Raw genomic sequence first — 22,323 nt, forward strand, 5'->3', positions numbered from 1 at the left:
GAGATAACCTCACCACTTTGCTGGAATAAATGTGCAATAAACTATTTCAAATATTCAGTGCTCAAACATTAAACAAGAGGTCAAAAGAATACTATCTTTTCGGTAATCAGTAGGATACGCTCGGCCATCCACGATATCTTTTTATGTCAAACTGTTAACCTAATGTTCATTTTCAACACTGGGTTTTCAAAAATACAAACAATTCCAGTCACGTAGTGAATACTGACAGTGCTTGGAGCTCTAGTACGGGGTTGCCTTTACGGCAATTCAACAACTTTCTGACTTTCGCAGGCGGTTTGAAAACGCTTCTAACCACGAACCTGCTACCAGGTTACTATTCGTCCAATATAACTATATTGCCGCTACGTGCAGTGAAAATATTCGTTACTCACTGTGTAGATTACTAAACAAGGTGGCGAAATTTGGCGTTAATGGGCTATGGCAGCAGACGACCGACTCGTACTCCTTTCACAAAGCGCCTCTCTTGTTCTCCTGACCAAATCAGTTGGTCCCTAGACGACTGGAAAATCGTAGCCTGGTCAGGCATGTCCCGACCTCAGTTGGTAAGAGCTGATGGTAGGGCGCAGACCCCACGAGGCCATGGACCCTAGTTGATAGCAAGGCACTGTGAAAGCTGGAGGTGGCTCCAACGTTGTGTGTGCTGTGTTTACATGGAATGGACCCTGTCCTCCGGTGCAGTTGTACAGATCATTGAATGAAAATAGCTATGTTCGGCTACTCGGAGACCATTTGCTGCCATTCTTGAACTCCATGCTCCCAGACAACAATGAAATTTTTGTGGATGACAATGCACCATGTTACCGGGCGACAGTTGTCCTTGATTGGTTTGAAGAAAAGTCTGGACAGTTCGAACGAGTAATTTCTCCACCTGATAGCCCGTCATAAACCCTATCGAACATTTATGGGACATAATCGAGAAGTTAGTTCGTGTACAAAATCCTGCACCGGAATCATTTTCGCAGTTATGGACGGCCATAAAGGCAGCATGGCTCAGTTTCTCTGCAGGGACGTCCAGCGACTTGTTGAGGCAGTGCCGCATAGAGTTGTTGCACTACTCCGGAAAAAAGGAGGCCAGACATGATATTACGAGGTAACCCATGACTTCTGTCAGCTCAGTGTGTACGCTACATCATTGATATAAATTGTGCACAGTAACAGCCTTACAACACTACAGTGCGGAGCTGTATTGTATGCCTTCTGGGAGTCAATTCGGTGTTCTGTATCATCTTTTGTTTCGTCAGAAGACTACTCAGCAAGCAACTGAATGGATGATTTTGATCTACTTAAGGACTTTACTCAGACTGAAACTTCATAGAATTTACTGTCAGACCGTTAGGCAAAATTTTGTTGTCATACTCTTTGACTCCTTCTCACATTGCTCTCTTTACGCCCATTTGGGCTTCATTCAATTTTTGTTGATCTCCTCGGCTTTTACTTCGCATCATAAAAACGAACAAGTGTTGTTCATGTGTAAGATATGCTGCACGATTGAAATATCTACCAGGAATGTGCCAAGCTAACTGTAGAAGAAAAAATTCTCTTAATAATTCGGATACACATCTCCAAAAATGCTAGTATTACTTTGTTAAATCCATAGTCTGATTTTGCACAAAGTGTATGAGACATAGAGAATAATTCGATTGTACATGAATTTGATCTCCTGTCACTCAGATAATATATGTAGTGTCAAAATAAATTCCTTTCGCACTATCAAATACGCCACTGATGCTTTGTAATAAAGGTATTTTTTCTCATTGATCGGTGAGGTGTAAAACAGAACGATGCAGACTAAAAATCTTCACATGTATGTACAGTGCCAACAGAGATCTCAATACCAAACTTACGCCCAGGTAGGAATGCTTGACAGACGAGTATCCATGGACCCACGGCGTCAGTGATCCTGTTTGACATGCACTTATGAAGCCCTCTGCTTCATTCCACTCTAGTATTCTGTTAATTTGTATGGTGTCAAGCAATCACTGTTTAACATAATCAGGAACAGAAAGACGACAAGGAGAGGTAATCACCAGACTAACAATCCAATGACACACAGCTATAGAGGATTATTTAACTGCACTTACTGGCACCAAGTTTTTTTCACAGCAGTAACAATGGTAATGGAGATCAACACATGACTCACTGTACCAGAAACTCACAGTGGTTTCGCAACTATATGACATAAATATAAAAGGTAGAAGCGGAAGAATGCCTTTTGATTGCTGGAACGTTTTTACTTAACACCTGCTTTATTTAATCTACAGGGAGTGTAAGGGCTGACCCAATAAATGAACATGTGAGTTCCAATGTGTTTATTAACTACCAAATACAATCTCGTAAAAACTGACAGACGCCACTCAGGCAAGATTATTTACGAAACACTCATTACATAAAATCATAAACGAGTTAATAAATTATTAGCTAACAATCTCCCATAAACATTGAGAAACGCCAAAATGTTTAAGAAACTCTCTCATTGCATAAAATTATTGATAAACCAGTAAACCATTGGCAACGATCTCATATAAATATTGACAGAAGCCACTAGGACGAATTTGACCATAACTTTAACAAAACAACTATAGTTAAGACACGTTAGTTAGGACCCTTTGAATTCCAATACTTTAACATTACTTGTAAAATAATAGTGGACACACAGCCTCAATTTGAAAACGAATACATAAAACATATTTATTGAAACGTAACTTGGCAATCTTGCAAATTCCTAGACTAGAGAACTTTGCAGAGCGAACCTCGCAATTACTCCAATGCTCATTGGCTTCTAAGATGGGCTTTTAGGGCATAGAAAGTTACAGCTTTGAACAATAATAAATGTGTAATAACAGAAGTAAGGCCCAAGCTTGTAAGGACGAATTTTAACCACGAACGGTGTAACAGGCTGAGGGACGTAATACTTAACTTCGAACCAAGACGTGGCTCCGTTTGCAACCCCACGTCGATAGGCTACCGAAATGTGAACCCAGAAAACGCTACCGAAGAGGAACACACGAGCTCAGGCGAAGTCCACCGCCCGTAAGCCAAACTTGTAATCTAAAGGGAAGCTCTGTGCTTCGGTTACCCGCTGCCTCAGCTCACTGAAACATAGACCTCACCCGAGTATAGGAGGCCAAAAATCTTTTCTTAACATTCAAGATTGACCAGTAAATTAACATTGTACAATCAGGATTCAACAACACTAATTTCATTAGCAAGTCCTTTCTTAAATTGAAACAGTACCTGATAAACGAACGCTAAGCGTGGATAATGAACTGCCTCACGGGGACCGACACTCACTAGAACTTAATGACACACATATTGGCCACCTTAAGTGGGCCTGCTAAGCTCACCACGGTAACCTTGAGAAATAAAAACTCAGACTGTCCGCAGAGGACATATTGTCATGGTTTAACCGATATCGTTAGCAAATTAAACACTTGCTAATAATAGCTAATGAACTAATATTCTTCAAATACATCAATACTATGTGGAAGCAGAGCACACGCTTCGTAAGAAGCATCAAATGAAATTGAACACACATAATATCACGCGTCCGGCAACGTCTTACTGTACCAAGAGCGATCACAAGCACAGAAATACTAAACACTCTTAGTAATTAGCGTACTTCAAAAAATTGTTCAAATGGCTCTGAGCACTATGGAACTTAACATCTGTGGTCATCAGTCCCCTAGAACTTAGGACTACTTAAACCTAACTAACCTAAGGACACCACACACATCCACGCCCGAGGCAGGATTCGAACCTGCGACCGTAGCAGTCGCGCGGTTCCGGACTGAGCGCCTAGATTTAGAGTACTTAACTGGGTGTCTTGATGTTGGGGCGATTTTGCGAAGATGTCAAACCATCACTTCGCAAAATCTTAACAGCGTGTCCCTCCAAGGAAGCGGGCACATCCACAGCTCACGAGGTTGCCGTAGAATGCACAGCGCGGGCCAACTCCCGCCGCCTCCAGTATAACCACATGATAACCGCCGCCCGGCCTCAGTAACGCCGTCTTCGCTTCTGTCCGCCAGCCAATCGCCGACTCGTGCACCGCCGCATTCCGTTCTCAAAGCGCCGTTTTTCTTACTCGTGGTCGGTCCTCGCTTATATCCCGAGCCGGCCAAAGCCCCAAGACAATTCTCTGTACAAGAAAATCGGTCTTACTCATGTCAGAGATACTACTGGCGCCCGTACCGCCACGGCTCAATTGCGAAACACTGATGACATTAATTTCTCGAAAATAAACGAAGCGTTTGAATGAAGGTGGACCCACAAATCGTATACTGAAAATACATTGAATTAGTTTCAGAAACAGAACGGTTGAATCAAATGTTAAGCCTCAACTTTCGTAACTCTGCATAACTTTTTTTCTAACTTGCCACAGAAACTGGAACAGGATTTCTGCGATCGTTGTACGTTTCACTGAGCACATCCTTAACACTTCGTTAGTATCTATAAAAGGCGTCAAGAGCTCTTTCAATTAATCTTCTACAAATGCCACCACTGCTAAGGGTTTCGTACAGCACTGTTTTGCAGACAGCAGTGTGTCTTCTAGATCTCCAATTGGCATGAAGTTTTACCAGTGTACAGTTGGGCTGTTACAGAGTAAAGAATGAAGCCTTGCGTGAAACGTCGCCCAATGCGATATAGGAAATGTACTGGTTTTTAATTCTTGACTATAAAAACCTTATCCTAAAGAAAATTCATCAGACAGTGCAAGCTGTTTGTGGAGATTCTATTGCTGAGATGCGAGCACTGTGCGTCGTGGACCCAGTCAGTTTAAAGGTGACGAAGCGTGTCTTTCTGTGACAGCGATCACTGAGTTTGACATGAAAAGTGGGTACAGCGGCTTAAATGTAATCGTCGAATTATTCTATGAGAAATTTAAAGCGTAATCAGAACTTGGCAAGAACATGTAAGTCACATTGTTTCTTTGTTTCACTATCGGAAAGTCTGCGTGCCATGGGTGCTGGAACTGACGTCTGAAATGAATGTGCACAGACTTCAGGTTTGGCATGAACTCCTCTCTCATTGCCAAAAAAAAGTAACGACTTTTTGTGGAACCTGTTTACGACACTACGAATCGGGAAGATACGTCAGTCTTTCAAATATTGACACGAAAGCTCGCCCCTCATGAAAGAAATTGAAGAAATAGTTCTTAACTTGTAAAACCATGGCATCATTGTTTCGGGACCGAGCTCGTGTTATCCATGTTGATTTCCTCGAACGTGGAACCACAACTATTCCATAATGTTGCAATATAATGCTGTGCACTTTCACACGACTACTAACAGGAGTCCGGAAGGAAAATGGAAATGTTTTTCTGCAGCATATAGATGGCCTATCCCTCACTTCACATGCCGCCACACCAGAACTTCAGAAACAAGTTCATTATCATACGGCATACTGCATACAGTCCATATTCGGCACCGTCTGAATTTCATCTACAGCAGATAATAAAGTAAGATCTGAGATGACATCACTGCGCATCTGATGAAGGAATTGAGAGAACTGTGAGGGACTGGTTGTGGAAAAGCATGTCGACTTCTTCTACATCTACATCTACATTTATACTCCGCAAGCCACCCTTCGGTGTGTGGCGGAGGGCACTTTACGTGCCACTGTCATTACCTCCCTTTTCTGTTCCTGTCGCGTATGGTTCGCGGGAAGAACGACTGTCGGAAAGCCTCCGTGCGCGATCGAATCTCTCTAATTTTACATTCGTGATCTCCTCGGGAAGTATAAGTAGGGGGAAGCAATATATTCGATACCTCATCGAGAAACGCACCCTCTCGAAACCTGGCAAGCAAGCTACTCCGGAATGAAGAGCGCCTCTCTTGCAGAGTCTGCCACTTGAGTTTGCTAAACATCTCCGTAACGCTATCACGGTTACCAAATAACCATGTGACGAAACCCGCCACTCTCCTTTGGATCTTCTCTATCTCCTCAGTCAACCCGATCTGGTACGGATCCAGTACTGAAGAGCAATACTCAAGTATAGACCGATCGAGTGTTTTGTAGGCCACCTCTTTTGTTCATGGACTACATTTTCTAAGGACTCTCCTGATGAATCTCAACCTGGTACCCACCTTACCAACAATTAATTTTATATGATCATTCCACTTCAAATCGTTCCGCACGCATACTCCCAGATATTTTACAGAAGTAACTGCTACCAGTGTTTGTTCCGCTCATACAATAAAGGATCCTTCTTTCTATGTATTCGCAATATATTACATTTGTCTACGTTAAGGGTCAGTTGCCACTCCCTGCACCAAGTGCCTATCCGCTGCAGATCTTCCTGCATTTCACTACAGTTTTGTAATGCTGAAATTTCTCTGTATACAACATCATCCGCGAAAAGCCGCATGGAACTTCCGACACTATCTACTCGGTCATTTATTTATATTGTGAAAAGCAATGGTCCCATAACACTCCCCTGTGGCACGCCAGACGTTACTTTAACGTCTGTAGACGTCTCTCCATTGATAACAACATGCTGTGTTCTGTTTGCTAAAAACTCTTCAATCCAACCACACAGCTGCTCTGATATTCCGTAGGCTCTTACTTTGTTTATCAGGTGACAGTGCGGAACTGTATCGAACGCCTTCCGGAAGTCAAGAAAAATAGCATACTACCTGGGAGCCTGTATCTAATATTTTCTGGGTCTCATGAACAAATAAAGCGAGTTGGGTCTCACACGCTCGCTGTTTCCGGAATCCACGTTGATTCCTGCAGAGTAGATTCTGGGTTTACAAAAACGACATGATACTCGAACAAGAAACATGTTCTAAAATTCTACAACAGATCGACATCAGAGATATAGGTTTATAGTTTTGCGCATCTGCTCGACGACCCTTCTTGAAGACTGGGACTACCTGTGCTCTTTTCCAATCATTTGGAACCTTCCGTTCCTCTAGAGACTTGCGGTACACGGCTGTTAGAAGGGGGGCAAGTTCCTTCTCGTACTCTGGGTAGAATCGAATTGGTATCCCGTCAGGTCCAGTGGACTTTCCTCTGTTGAGTGATTCCAGTTGCTTTTCTATTCCTTGGACACTTATTTCGATGTCAGCTATTTTTTCATTTGTGCGAGGATTTAGAGAAAGAACTGCAGTGCGGTCTTCCTCTGTGAAACAGCTTTGGAAAAAGGTATTTAGTATTTCAGCTTTACGCATGTCATGCTCTGTTTCAAAGCCATCATCATCCCGGAGTGTCTGGATATGCTGTTTGGAGCCAATTACTGGTTTAACGTACGACCAGAACTTCCTAGGATTTTCTGTCAAGTCGGTACATATAATTTTGTTTTAGAATTCACTGAACGCTTCACGCATAGCCCTCCTTACGCTAACTTTGACATTGTTTAGGTTCTGTTTGTCTAAGAAGTTTTGACTGCGTTTAAACTTGCAGTGAAGCTCTCTTTGCTTTCGCTGTAGTTTCCTAACTTTGTTGTTGAACCACGGTGGGTTTTTCCCGTCCCTCACAGTTTTACTCGGCACGTATCTGTCTCAAACGCATTTTACAATTGCCTTAAACTTTTTCCATAAACACTCAACATTGTCAGTGTCGGAACAGAAATTTTCGTTTTGATCTGTTAGGTAGTCTGAAATCTGCCTTCTATTACTCTTGCTATACAGATAAACCTTCCTCCCTTTTTTTATATTCGTATTAATTTCCATATTCAGGGATGCTGCAAAGGCCTTATGATCACTGATTCCCTGTTCTGCACTTACAGAGTCGAAAGTTTCGGGTCAGTTTGTTATCAGTAGGTCCAAGATGTTATCTCCACGAGTCGGTTCTCTGTTTAATTTCTCGAGGCGATTTTCGGATAGTACGACTTAAGAAAACTTGTAATTTTTGAGCTTTTTCCGGTGACCTTAATGACGAAATAGTTCATGGGTGAATGGCCGGAGGTCAGTGTTTCCCACGGGTACAATGTTTCAGCAAGCGATCACATTACCATCATCAGGTGTGTTGATGAGCTGATGGCTTGTGGGCTGTAGGAGCGCTTTTATCTCTTTCCCTGCTCACTTATATATCCCGTTCTATCCACCGACTACACCCAGCATCTTCTCGCCAACTGCTCCCACTCAGACCTTTACACGTCGGACGGTGCGTACTGTCTAAAATCGTTTCCGAGAAGACCAGCACTACATCGGATGGCAGCGGCCTATTAATTGAACAGATGCAGAACACTGCCTATCTGAGTTACACGGAATTAAGTATCACCAACTTAAGGTTCTGACACTGACGTTTAACTTCTGGGTCTCTGTCATTAATGAATCCATCGACGAAAGAGTAAGGGGAATGCTGACCAGTCGATATAGCAGCTACATCGCTAGTAAGGTCTGGAATCCCGGAATTAGTCCGGTTAAGAAGAGAAGGGAAATACGCCACAACGGACTGTCTTCGGCGAAAGGCGGAGGAACGACAGAGGTGCCGTCAGCACGCGAATCTTGGCATGAACCAAGGATGGAGCAATGTGTCGGCAAAAGAATAAGGGGTGGAGATGTTGAGAGCGGACGTAGATTAGAACAGAAAACTGGAGGAAGGAGGAAGAGACGGGACCCAGGCGATTTGTTCATCAGCACACCTGATGATGGCAAAGTGATCGCTTGCCGAAACATTTTGGCCTTTGAACTTTGACATCTGGCCGTTTCCTTATGTTGTTCATAGTTGGGGGGGGGGGGGGGTGCGAGCCAAGTTGGCAGGTCATTGGGAAAGTAATTGTTGGTAATTACAGAGTAGCACATTTTAAGGATTATTTTGGAGTTGGATTTAGTAATATAATCCTGCAGAATGTGGACGCACTAATTATGTTTTAAACCACGTAGTGTGAACATTCTTGTTGTACTGGACGTTTGTATGTCACATTCATAACAAATTTAACCGAAACTAGGACTCGGAAGATTGGTGTGCTGTGCAGCCGGCATCGCCAGGGCTGCAGAACAATAGGAACGTGGGCCCAGATTCAGGTGTCTGAAGGTTCTGTCTGCTTCGGCATCTGAGAGCCTTCGGAAACCGACGCCACCAGCGACGCCGTCTGGGCGGGAGATTGATTGCGGCGGAGCAGCGACCGCATCGAGTTTCGCCAAGTGGCGAGCTTTCTGCGGTGCCACGCGGGTAGCCGAACCCACAGGTTGCGCTGACGCCCCTTTGCTGCTATGGGAGGGCACGGCGCAGATTCATAATGAATCTTGGTACAGTCAATCTACAAGCAGTTGATACTCTGCATAAAGGTTTATTCCTTCATCTTTCATCTATGTGTGCAATTTAGTGTCCAGATTCGAAGACTCTCTTTCAGAAATACTAGTCTACAATTGCAAAGGACGACTTTATCGCAGCTATAGAGGGTCTTCTCAATTGAGGAAATTGAAAGAACCAGTGAATTATATCCAAAGGTACCCATGCATACACCATCGTTGTAATTTTCAACTACTTAAAGTCGGCAGTTGATGCCCTGCTTTGGCTTTATTGCACCTGACACTGGATGTTGTTTCACAAGTTCTAAGTTTGAACAAGTTTGAAGCAGACGGTGGGAAGTCCGGATATATGTGAATACGGTAATCTACATATATATTAGGCGCTCTAGGCAGTATTTTTCGAAAACTTGAAGGATTAGATCTGATGCACTGTTCGTCCTCAAAATAGTTTATGCTATCCTTCATCTGCATCTACATCTACATCTACACTCCATCAGCCACCTTGCAGTGTACAGGGTGGCGTACTTTGGGTGCTGCTGTCACTTGCCCTCTTTGCTGCTCCACTTGCGTAGGTTTCGCAGGAAGAATGAATATTGACAAAACTCTATATGAGCTCAAATACGAGAGCTGTCCAGAAAGTAAGTTACGATTGATCGAGAAATGAAAATCACAGTGAAAATCAGAAATGTTTCATTTGTAACAGTTAGCTACACCTTTCAGCTACTTCTCCACGTAGTCACCGTTCTGACTCACATTCGTCGTAGCGTTGTACCAACTTTCCAATACCCTCATCATACAAGGCAGCCGCCAGTGCTTTCCGCCAATTCTCTACGCTGGCCTAAAGCTCGTTGTCTGTGCCAAAATGTTGTCTTCATAGCCAGCGGTTCGTTTGAGCAGAGATGAAACTCAGTGGGAGACAATTACGGGCTGTATTGCGGGTAACCAAACATTTCCAATTGAAACGATGGAGGAGCATCTTCATTGCCCGTGCAGAATGAGGCTGAGAATTGTCTTGAAGAAGAAACCGCACAACAGTTATGTAATATTGGTTGCATAGCTTCAGGGAAAATTCACACCAGGCCCTCATACTTGGCGGGAGGCACTATTTTTCTATAACATCTTTACGCGCTCACTAAGAGCTCAGGAATGAAAAGAGCGACATAATTCTACCTACAGTCACACTAGAGACACTGCCCAACATATCTTTGCAAAGCTTTATCAGATTTTCATAGTCGTTTACATATCGCGACCGATCGTAACTTACTTTCTGGACAACCCTCGTATTTATAATTCTACGCACATGGTCTTTTCTCGAAATATATATAATAAGAAGCAATATATAGGTTGAATCTTCTAGGACCGAAAGACCTTGGACTTGTAACAGGGGACCAAATCCTGATGCAGATCATCTCTCTTCTAGCGTCTGTCACTGGAGTTGCTGAGAATTATCGTAACGCTCTCGCGCTTAGTAAACGATCCTGTTACGAAACACCCTACTGTTATTTGTATCTTCTCTCTTTACTCCGTCACTCTTATCTGTTGCAGAACCCACTCTGGCGAGCAACCTTAATGTTTTGGTATAACGATTGTTTTGTAAGCTTCCTGAATCCTGTGGATTCTTCCAATAAATTTCGGTCTCTCATCTGCTCTACGTGCATTTAGTTTTATGTGCTCATGCCACTTTAAACCACTTCGTACGGTTAGCAACAGATGTTTTATCGGTATGACGGCTTCCAATGATTGTTCTACAGTCGTGGAATCATATTCTTTTAGTCTATGTATGCACAGTATGTTGCATTTGTGTATCTAGACAGTATTTTCATCTAGGTAGCTGGTCACCTGCCAGTATGCATTCATACTCTGCAGAGTTTCCTGTACGTTGCAATGAAATTTACTTTTTAACTTTTTTTATTGAATCCCTCGAATACCGCAACACCATATAGTTGCATTCAATCGCGCTGCTATGACGAAATGTAAAAGCAGAGACAGCACAAGATTCAAAGAGGATTAAAAACAATGATTTTGTAGCTCATAATGAACAATGTATGTTATTGTCCGTTTGGGATGATAAAAGGTTTAATGTCTGTTTCCTTGTATCTTATTGTTTCGTTGGACGTCACCCATGTTAGACGTGACTTATATGTAATGTTCTATTAAATGAATAATAATGCATTTCAAGAATAATTGTGTCGTAGCTGCATTCAAAAACATTACATTAAACAAGAAAAAGAGTTCGCTCACTACCACTGAAAGTTATTTAATTGCGTACATTTCATGCCTTACCATTAGGCCAGGTGATGTTGCACGTTATCTAAGTCATTTATTAAGTCATTCTCGACAGCTGCAGTGAATCACTGTCAACAATCATACTCACTAATCGCCGAATTTGCCAGAAATTATGGCGGATACTGCCAGGCACTGTTTATAGTTGTAAAATACACCTGCCTATATAATTAACAGTTCCGCAACAGATAGCTACACCAATGTAGCAAAATTTATAGAAAGATAGACACAAAGTAAGAGCAGTGTGAAACTTTTGGTTCTTAGAACGGTGACGAACCCCGTATCAATCTAAATTGGACTTATAACGCGACCACATTACATACTGAACTTGACGAAATTTGGGGTGTGGCTCTGAGCACTATGGGACTTAACTTCTGAGATCATCAGTCCCCTATAACTTAGAACTACTTAAACCTAACTAACCTAAGGACAACAGACACATCCACGCCCGAGGCAGGATTCGAACCTGCGACTGTAGCGGTCGCTCGGTTCCAGACTGTAGCGCCTAGAACCGCTCGGCCACACCGGCCGGCATTAGGGGTGTATACGAGGAAACCGAAGTCATAACAAAATATCAGAAGATATTGAAAATATAATGTGAATGAGATACTTGAAAGCTGCAGTTGTGGACGATGACTGATGCTTGTTGAGCTGCGAAGTATCGGGAAATTGTAATTAAATTTACGATGTTCCAAGCGCCACAGTGCGGGCTGTATGCATCCAAGACACTGAGACATCGTAAGTATGTTCATCAATTAGTGTGCTCACAGAGTATGCTGAAAAAAAGTAATAGTTCTACTTTCTGCCACGAAGGGACAATATGGTGCTGTAAGTAGTCTGAATGTGGCGTGGGTGCAGGAAAAGGGGAGTAACGATGAAACACACTATAACGGTCGTTCTGGTACCTTTACTGGGATGTCGTCACAAGTTAAACGTGTTCTGAATATGGTTATCTGACTCATTAACTTGCTGCATCCATAACATGATATGGTAGACATTTACTATTTGGTCTTCCCCACTCGTCTCGAATAGGTTGCCTGAGGGATTGCTACGTTTTCAGAATGCTATACATCAATTAAACCAAATAATAGTTGTTTTATTTCTATACAGCAGATTGACTGTTCCTAACTTCAAGATTTACAAGTAGTAGTCGCTAGCGATGGGTGAAATACAAACAGTAACATTCTTGGCTATACACAAGGTTCGACATGACTGTCCACTAATGTCCGTATACGGAGCCGATCTCAGCGGCCGAGGCTGGCAGGAGCGGCGCTTATATTCACTTTTTGAAGATGTTGCTCCTGGAGCGGCGCGGTCCTTGTCAGCGGGTTATTGGCTGACGTTTCCTCACCGCCGTCTCTGGTCTTCCGTTCTTGATCCTTGTTCCGGCGCTTGTGGTTACGCCAGAACATTTACTAGCAATAAATCTGGTTTAATCAGACTGATACATCGTTGTATGGTATCCTTCATATCAGGAAGCGTCCGGATACGCCATTGCAAGACCTAATCTTTCATCTAGCCGCACAACCAGAAGTCACAAGGATACTGGTCTGGCGACATGGAAAGCCACACATCGTAATATTGCGTAGAGATGATGCGGTCGTTACCGAAGATTTGCCCAAGCAAACCTCTCAGCTTGTAAGCGACTTGTGGTGCCTCCCCATCTTGCATGGAAGAAGTAGTGTGGACACAGCTTCATTCTTGCAAAGCTGAAATCACTAGGAAGTCCTTATAAGGTGCTAACGTCAATGTACGCCTACATGAAAAACGGACCGAGAACGAAGCAGCTCGTGAATCTACAAGACACAGTCACATAAACTGAGTCCAGTGGATGTTCCACCGGAGTGCAATCCCGTATGCTATAGTTCTGTCCATTCACGGCACCGTACAGAGTAAAATTTGCTTTGTGAGTCTAAAGATTATTCCATTACCACATTTAATCTATTTCCATACCTGACGATAAACGAAGGGCAATGTCACGGCATTGTAGACTACTTGGTGCTTTATTTGCTGCACATTCTGAACCTTCGAGATATGCTAGTGTAAAACGCGCAGCAAAATCTTATGAACTGCTGGCCAGAGGAAAGACAATTTTCGTGACACAGTTCGAGCACCGGCTGCATGCGCAGCACGATTGCCTATAGCTACAGCAACTTCATCAACAAGTGTCATGGGAATAGGCCTTCTCCGTCTCCTCACAGAACCACCTAATTCGCCTGTTCTTCAAATTTCGTGATCATATTCTTTAGCCCATTTATTCATATAGGTCCTCTTCACAGCAGTTTCGGCAATGCAGCGCTGTTATTCATGCCGTCCTCATAAAACAACTTACCAGCAATACACGGTCTTTCTGCTCAACAGCCATCGCATTTCGTACAATAAACTTCAACTTTCTTAACCCTTTAACAAACAGTGTCCTCAAAGGAAATCAACATGCGTCATCAAGCGAAAGACAGCATATTGACGGTAAAACGGGAAACATATCGGATTCTGACTACTAACAGCGCCACATTTTCAATTGATGGCAGAAATTGGAAATATTATTTTTCTCAGCATACTCCTCAAGCCCGTTGATCAGTGGACATGCCTAAGATATGTCAGCGTCCTCTAATGTATAGAACCCAGATTGCACCAGTCGGACCACTGTCAGTTTAATTATAACCACCTGGTACGTTAGCTGATTTTAGTTCCCAGGTTGTTTGGATTGTATTTGTACAAACTAGTAAGTGTGTGTTAAGTCGTTTTCTGTGCCTCCTGAAACGAAAGTACTAGCAGAGGCTTAAAGGATGTTCTGTTTAATCATGCCCAGGCGCGATAACAGTCACGCAGTGGAAAGCAAGCATAGAGTCCTTGTTGGGTTGCTCGCGGAACGCTCACGAATAGTTGCATCAGCCCAGAATTATTTGAATGGCTTGCTAAAGTGATGATCATGAGTTTGGAACAATTACGTCTATACGTAGGGTAATAATGAGCAATGATACCGTTTATTCGTGGAAGGTGCTCGTAATTACATGTATAATCAGCATCGTCTATGTCAGTCAGCTGCTGCCATTGACGGAACGTATTACTATCCGATCAGTTATAAAAGGCTATGGTGGAACTTTAGTACCTGAAAGATTGATTTGAGAAAGCGATTGTACAATGACTAACTTCAATGTGAAAGTAGAATGCATTTGAGTATTAAAACGCACTTGGTTGGATCTAGATGTAGTTGGGAAGTAAAGTGATCTGCACTATTATAGCTTCAGATCTATGTTTCTCCACTTACATTTGAGGAACTTTAATATCCACAAAGTAAAGAGACACGTCGTATTGGGCAACGTGGTCAAATTCTTTTAGCAACGGAGCGTGTTCTCTCTGTTAACCATACCCATCGCTGCGAAACTAGTCTATAATGTTATCCGTCTACGGGACTCTGATGTAGGTAAACACTCGAATATGACTTAAATAAGTAGTGTAAAAAAGAAGAGGTCCTGATAAATATTGTATGTAAACTGCATATTGTCAAAGTTCGTCTTGATTCAGTAATAAAGGAATTTGGAGTGTGGGGTAGAGTCATGTATGGTTCTGTGGGGCTCCTCGCCAGTAGATCTGGTTTCTGTGTACTATTACAGTTACTGTTGTGTGTGTGTGTGTGTGTGTGTGTGTGTGTGTGTGTGTGTGTGTGTGTGTGTGTGTGTGTGCATAATTTTGTTTACTGCACCGGGATCATTGGCTTGTTGCAGCTATGAAGGCGGCGATCCTGATCCAGCGCTGGTACCGCCGCTACCTGGCGCGCATGGAGGTCCGCCGCCGCTACACGTGGACCATCTTTCAGAGCATCGAGTACGCTGGTGAGCAGGATCAGGTCAAGGTGAGTGAGAGCGTACTACCCACTAACTGAGCGGCTGCCGACCTCTCATGTATAATCACCAGCATCCTGCTCTACAGAGGTTTGCGGTAGTGCGTTTGTTATCCAGATCAGCCGAAAACATCCTGTCTAACACAGGAGTATCTGCGTCTGGCTCACTCATTTTAACAGTATTTTTTTTTAATTTTTTGATTAGCTGTGGAGGGCATGACTTGCAGTTCATCTTTTTTTTTAAGTAGGTACACTATATACAATGAAGATATACACTAATTTCGTGTAGGGCTCGCTAGCACTCAGAAATGTCGCAACACGAGCTGGCATGGACTCGACTAATGTCGGAAGTAGTGCTGGCCTGAACTGACACCCATGAATCCTGCAAAGCTGTCCATAAATCCATAAGATTACGAAGGGGTTGAGATATCTTCTGAACAACACGTTGCAAGGAAGCCCAGATATGCTCAATAATGTTCATATCTTGGGACTTTGGTGACCAGCGAGAGTGTTTACACTCATAGGAGTGTTCCTGGAGCCACTCTGTAGCAATTCTGATTGTGTGCGGTGTCGCATTGTCCTGCTGGAATTGCCTAAGTCCGTTGGAGTATGTAATGGACATGAATTGATTCAGGTGATTAGGCAGGATGCCTTCGTACATTTCACCTGTCAGAGTAGTATCTAGACGTAACACTCCAACTGCACACGCCCTACACCATTACAGAGTCGCCAGTAGCTTCAACAGTCCCCTGCTGACATGGGGGTCCATGGATTCATGAGGTTGTCTCCATACTTGTACACGTCCATCCAGTCGACAGAATGTTAAACGAGACTCGTCCGACTATGCAATGTGTTTCCTGTCATCAAAAGTGCAATGTCGGCGTTGACGGATGCAGCCGAGGCATAAAGCTTTTTGTCATGTAGTCATCAAGGGTACACGAGTGGGTCTTTGGTTCCTAAGTTCCATATCGATGATGATTCGTTGAATGGTTCACACACTGAAACTTGTTGATGGCCCAGCACTGAAATTTGTAGCAATTTTCGGAAGGGTTGCACTTCTGTCTCGTTGAACGATTCTCTTCAGCCGTTGTTGGTCACGATCTTGCAGTATCTTTTTTATCTCTTTCCAGCCGCAGCGATGTCGGAGATTTGATGTTTTATCGGATTCCTGATAATCACGGTACACTCGTGAAATGATCGTACGGGAAAAACCCCACTTCTTCGCTATCTCGGAGAATTTGTGTCCCATTGCTCGTGCGCCGACTGTAACACCACATTAAAACTCACTTATATCTTGATAACATGCAATTGTAGGAGCAGTAACCGATCAACCAACTGCGATAGACACTTGTGTTATACAGGCGTTGCCGACAGCAGTGCCTTGTTGTGCCTGTTTACATATATCTGTGTTTGAATACGCATGCCTATACCAGTTTCTTTGGCGGTTCAGTGTGTATACCACATGTAATACGTAAATAAATTTCACATGCATTTAGTATGTTTCACATTTGTTTCATCCGCGTCCCTAGCGATTTGCATCATAGAGTTTCCATCTGAATTCTGGGGAAACTCAACTCTGCCAGTAAGTGATTGCCGTTTCAAGAAAAAGTCCTGCTGCTGGCAAATGTCTAATATTACAGTGCCTTATACCATTTGTCTGTTGCGCGGACGTCAAATGTGTCTGTGCTATTGAGTTGTGTCGTATGATCTTTGACGCCGAAACACGCATTTAACAATGCAAATGAGAGTCAGATTGTGCTTTATACTTTTCACGTATTCGAAGTATTATTTATTTATTTATTTATTTATGCATTTATTTTACCTGGCAAGATTAGGGCCTTCAGGCCCTCTCTTACACCTAACCAGGCATACTCAGATTGAACGAGTTACAGTTTCTACTTAACATTAAGGACATATAGCCTATTATGCAGTATTGATGTTAAAGAAAAAAATAGATATTATAACAGTAGTACAATGATAATTATAACAATAAAAAATAATTATAACAATCAATAATAATAATAATAATAATAATAGTAATAATAATAGTAATAATAATAATAATAATGACTATGTATATGAAAGTAAACATACTTTTCTTTTCTGAATGTCAGTCACATTGTTAGTTGGGAATTTTCTCGTTATGTTCTTGCAGCTTGCGAGTTATTCTCATCGAGCACAGACATGAGACGATAGAATGGGGTGAATGAGATATATAAGAGGTAGATAGGTTAGAGGAAGAGAAATAGAACGGTAAAATTCGAAGCTGTGATGGAGAGGAGAAAGAAAGAGATGGGAGGGGCACAAGAATGGTAGCTATACCGTCCCTAATATGTATGTTTTGAGTTAGAGGGTAAAAATCAACATGACATTTTCGGAAGTTTCTACACTACAACCCTTCTCTTCGACATCCCCGCAACTAGTGGTAGTAACTTAGACAGTTTTGTTACACAAATAATGAGTCACGTATATATAAAATATGGTTGAAGTTGCTTCTGGCGTTCCTAGTTTGTTGGTTGGTTGCTTGGCGGAGTGGACCAAACAGCGAGGTCATCACTCCCATAGAATTAGGGAAGGATGATGAAGGAAGTCGGCCGTGCGCTGTCAAAGGAACCGTCCCAGCACTGGTGTTCCTGAGTTATGTTTTCATGTCACGCATTTTCACCTCAAGGACCTAGAGGTGTCTTACTGTCACAGGAAAGTTCTCTAGACACGAAGTGATACATGTGCTAATTCTGCTAATTACTTCAGGCATTACAGAGATGTCCTCATGTGTCACTGTCTTTCCGTCTCCCCTCCCCTTTCCTGCAACGATAGGTGTGAATCGTCGCCGTGACCGTCACCAACGGGTCTAGTGAGCCTTACAAATTTAGATTAGATACTTATATCAGTCGTTATCGAATATTTTTACGTGACACGTCTTCCCACCCCCAACCACATGTGTGGTTGTGGTTCCTTACACCGACAATGTGTTCTGACAAATAATTATACAAGTAATGACTATGTACACACAAATTTTGATTCAGAGTGATATTCCTGAGTTAAGTTTCTATGTTACCCACCTGCTACCCCCACCCCTGTGTGTGAAAGGTGATTCTTACCCCCATAAAATCCTTTTCTGGCATGAGACTACAACTCAAATTTCATAGTTATTGGGTGAAAGGTGGAGGAGCGCATAGAAGGCGAGCAAAGAAATATTCAATTTTATGTACCAGATTAATTTTCTGGCGTTGATTTTTGACCTGCTTCCTACTCACTCATGATTCCTTAAGGAGTCGAACTCCTGAGCTATGTATCGTACAATGATATACCTTAGCAGGTACAATCAGAGCAATATGTGGATACTGTGCAAAATGTTTTACGAATAGAGTTGACCGTCTTGCTTGATGCATAAATTATACTGCCTGAACATTCGTCGACTATGCTATCTGGCATATGTTTGGGTCCACTTGCTGTTTCCGAAGATTGCTAGAGGAGACACTTAGTGGTCGAATGATGATCGTCAAAGACCGAAACCGGCTACCACAAATAACATATTTTCGGACCAACACTGATTACTTTATCAAAACTGAATTTAGTTGGTTGGTTTCCACTTTGTGATCAAAAAACGTTAAATATAAATTTAATTCTCGTAGAGTTAGTTTTTGATCTTAGGTATTTAGTGTGTATTTATGAGCGTGGCTTCTATTTCGGTAATGTGTAATTTATGTTTACATATCCACTTTATGAGGGTTTTGGGTCCTTGTGCACGACAAGAATTCTCGCCGTGTACCGAGCCGGCGGATTCTACGGGTTTGTAGCGATACAGTGTGGCTTATGAGAGCGTTCCCACGGGACGTCAATGCAAAACATGTCGTAGCATGTCTGCTTGTCCACGATCTGCTACTTCGCCGGGCGGTGGGAGCCTCATTAGTTGCGCCTGAGTCGTTGTACGAACTAGCTATCGGTTTTCCCGATGAGTGCTGAACTCTATATTGATTGTGAAGCATTGGCTGTGTTTGTGGAGGAACGACCAACGTTCTGGGATAAGTCAATCGAAGAACATTTGTTAGCTTGCAAAGATGTAAGGGCATAGCATATTTATTTTATTTACTGGTTAGTAACACACAGACACATTCTCTCTATAGTTACTGTGTTTTTCACATTATGCAGCAATCGGCGCACATTAGGCGAACTTATTCTGCCACGGAATTTTTCAGGATTCAGAAATAAAGTAATTGTCGAACTGATTTGTGCTGGTATTCGCTGACACAGCATCTCGTACTGCTTGTGAACGCGAGGTTTCTCGTAGCTCAGAGTCCACATCTATAGTCGTATCAGCCCACTTAGTATAAAGGCCTCCTTTTTTAAGGACGAAATTGTATAAAACAGGAGACGCCTTCACTGTTTCACTACGTCAGTCGCAAAATCGGTGGAGACTATTAAAGGTCGGTGAAAACCCCTTCATTTATTGGCCATTATGCCGAATGGGCATTCTGCAACTCGTCTTGCTTTACTTAAGCAATAGTTAAAAGGACGCTTATTGAGGTGCATTCTGCCTCACCATAGGGACTCATTAAATTCTTATGCAATGAAAACGTTTAGTTTTCTACGAATACATAAGGCAATTCCCCGAAAAATTTGGGAGAAACCTAGGAGGAGGTAGATTTAGTGTGTCCCTTTGCAACCTTCCCATAAATACTATTATTTCAGTAAATTCAGTCACGGTCTGGATCACAAGCACAAACATTCACAAAAATAAAACTTCGGGACTAATGAATAGTAACTTTTGTAACTGAAAAATACTGAACTATTTTCATCTGGTTTCATAACCCTGATGTGTTCACCATCAATGGCCTTTATACAGTTTGGAAAATTTGCAGTAATTTCAAACTGACACGCTCTATTGGTCCAGTCACGACGCTCAAGATTGGGCATATACATGCTATACAATAACAACCAAATCTTCATTGAGACCTCACGTACAATTCTGCTAATGCTTTTTCTCCCAGTCTGAAACTGTAATGGCGTTCGGAGAAACTGTTTCCTGTTTCAAGGTACCTGAAATACGAAAAACCATACTGTTTTGATTCTATTCAGGTTTCCTTATCTTTTCAGGAATGATGGTAATAACAATAGGCCAATATAAGAGATAACTGGATGAAATGTCATAAGAAATTTAACGGATAGAGCAGGACCGGTTCTGGAGCAAACAAGAAGCGGAAATACATATTTTGTGACTAGCTACAATTTATTTTAAAAATAACGGAGAGACGAGAAAGTTGTTCGAATTTGCCTGATAATAGTGACAACTAAACCCTTCCGATATGTGGACTGAAAATCATTGTCAACAACATATAGATAACCCACAGAAAAACAGGAGAGCCACGAATGATTTGGATAGGAAAATGATGAGCATCATTCATGCGTCTATTGAGCAGCGTCAACGTATGTCCTTATTTACAGGGATTGGAGGAGCTCTGAACAAATTTAGAGGCTATCGTAGATTTCCAATACTAAGTCATGAAACTTACTAAAAGAGTTGTATCAGAAGAATAAAACAACGAAACAGAACCATACATCAGCAATCTCCCAACGTTTCCTGGAATCATACGTCACATGAAAATCAGTCTTTCTGTGGTACGTCATCGTAGTAATCATTACGGCGTAATCTACATAGCTATTCGATGTGCGCTTATGCCGACCATTCAAGCCTCCACTGCAACCAATGAAGAGACGTATTAGGAATCGTATGCAAGTCCTGCTTCTACATTGTCTAATGTTTCAGAGACTTTTGATCTGTGAAAAAAGAGGAGTGATGTTTCACCTTAATGTGTAGAAGATAACTTTATTCACTGACTTTCAACCATGTTTAGTTTTTTTTTCTTTTGTAAATTATGGTATTTCTCTTTGCACAGAAAATATATATTTCCTGATAAGTAAATTTCAGTTTCGCATATTAGTGTCTTCGTGCTGCAAATGAGGTCGTAAAGCTGACCATGACTTTTCAAGCATTGTTTTTGATATTGTGAATAAATTAAAATATTTTGTGTCATTCTCTTGCAATTTTTCATATAGCTTAGTGGAGGTACCGAATTTGAATTGGTCTTGTAACACAGTATGCACCCAACACTTACTACGTAGACGTTGTTTTTTTTTTTTAATATAGCGTAACGAGAGTGTTAACACCCATATTATCCATCTCACCATTCCCTTGCGCAAACACGACCTCAGTATTTTCGGAGCGCCTGCTGTCTCTGCTTTTTACCGGCCGGCGGAAATGCCGGTCCGGCGAAAATTCTTGACCTGGACAAGCGGAATTTTAAAATGATGTATTCTACTTCTGATCACTCTAAGATTTATTTTAGCCACTGTGTTGTAGGTTGACATCTACCTTCCGAAAAATTGCATTTACTTCTCCTTTGAATTATTATAAAGCTACACCTTTTTGTGTCTTCAATCATGTCAATGATGTAGATGTCTCTTGCTTGCTCTAATAACTGAAAGTGAGGGGGAATATTACAGAGGCAAAGAAATTGCTCGACGATGGGTTTAAAAGTTTCAGTTTCTGCATAAATACTATGTTTCCGTAGTGCTTTATATTATTGTATTCTTTATATCGTACTGATATTCCAGTATATAAATGAGCATTTCATTCACTGCTATATAGTGACATAAATACTATTAATAATGGACTTTGTTAATAATGATGCAGATATTTCTGTGGATGCCATATATTTTTCTACTGAACGAATTCGTGTGTTAGAAACACGGCATGGTGCTACGAGTAATTGTCATCTGCTTTGCATGTAGTGGTAAGAATTTTTTATCAATTACATTAGCGCATGGCAATTTTATTACCGAACGAATATTGTAACATAAAGTATAACTTCTCTTACGACTTAATTTCATAACTCAGGTAATCCATGTTTATATTGTCAAACATACTACAATATTATATCTCATCGTAATATCGTTGTTGAAACTATGTTTATATTCTCA

The 22,323-nt window shown here is 41.9% G+C and overlaps 1 protein-coding gene across 1 annotated transcript in view; it reads left to right on the forward strand.

Moving 5' to 3' along the window:
- Positions 1-22,323, forward strand: part of LOC126355884 (serine/threonine-protein phosphatase rdgC) — a 1,775,952-nt gene that overhangs the window by 846,044 nt on the left and 907,585 nt on the right. The window contains exon 4 of the mRNA XM_050006387.1: positions 15,227-15,354. Within this exon, the coding sequence (XP_049862344.1) occupies positions 15,227-15,354 (128 nt within the window). The remainder of the gene's footprint in view (positions 1-15,226; positions 15,355-22,323) is intronic.

This window comes from Schistocerca gregaria, chromosome 3 (assembly GCF_023897955.1).
Source record: "Schistocerca gregaria isolate iqSchGreg1 chromosome 3, iqSchGreg1.2, whole genome shotgun sequence".
NCBI lineage: Eukaryota > Metazoa > Arthropoda > Insecta > Orthoptera > Acrididae > Schistocerca > Schistocerca gregaria.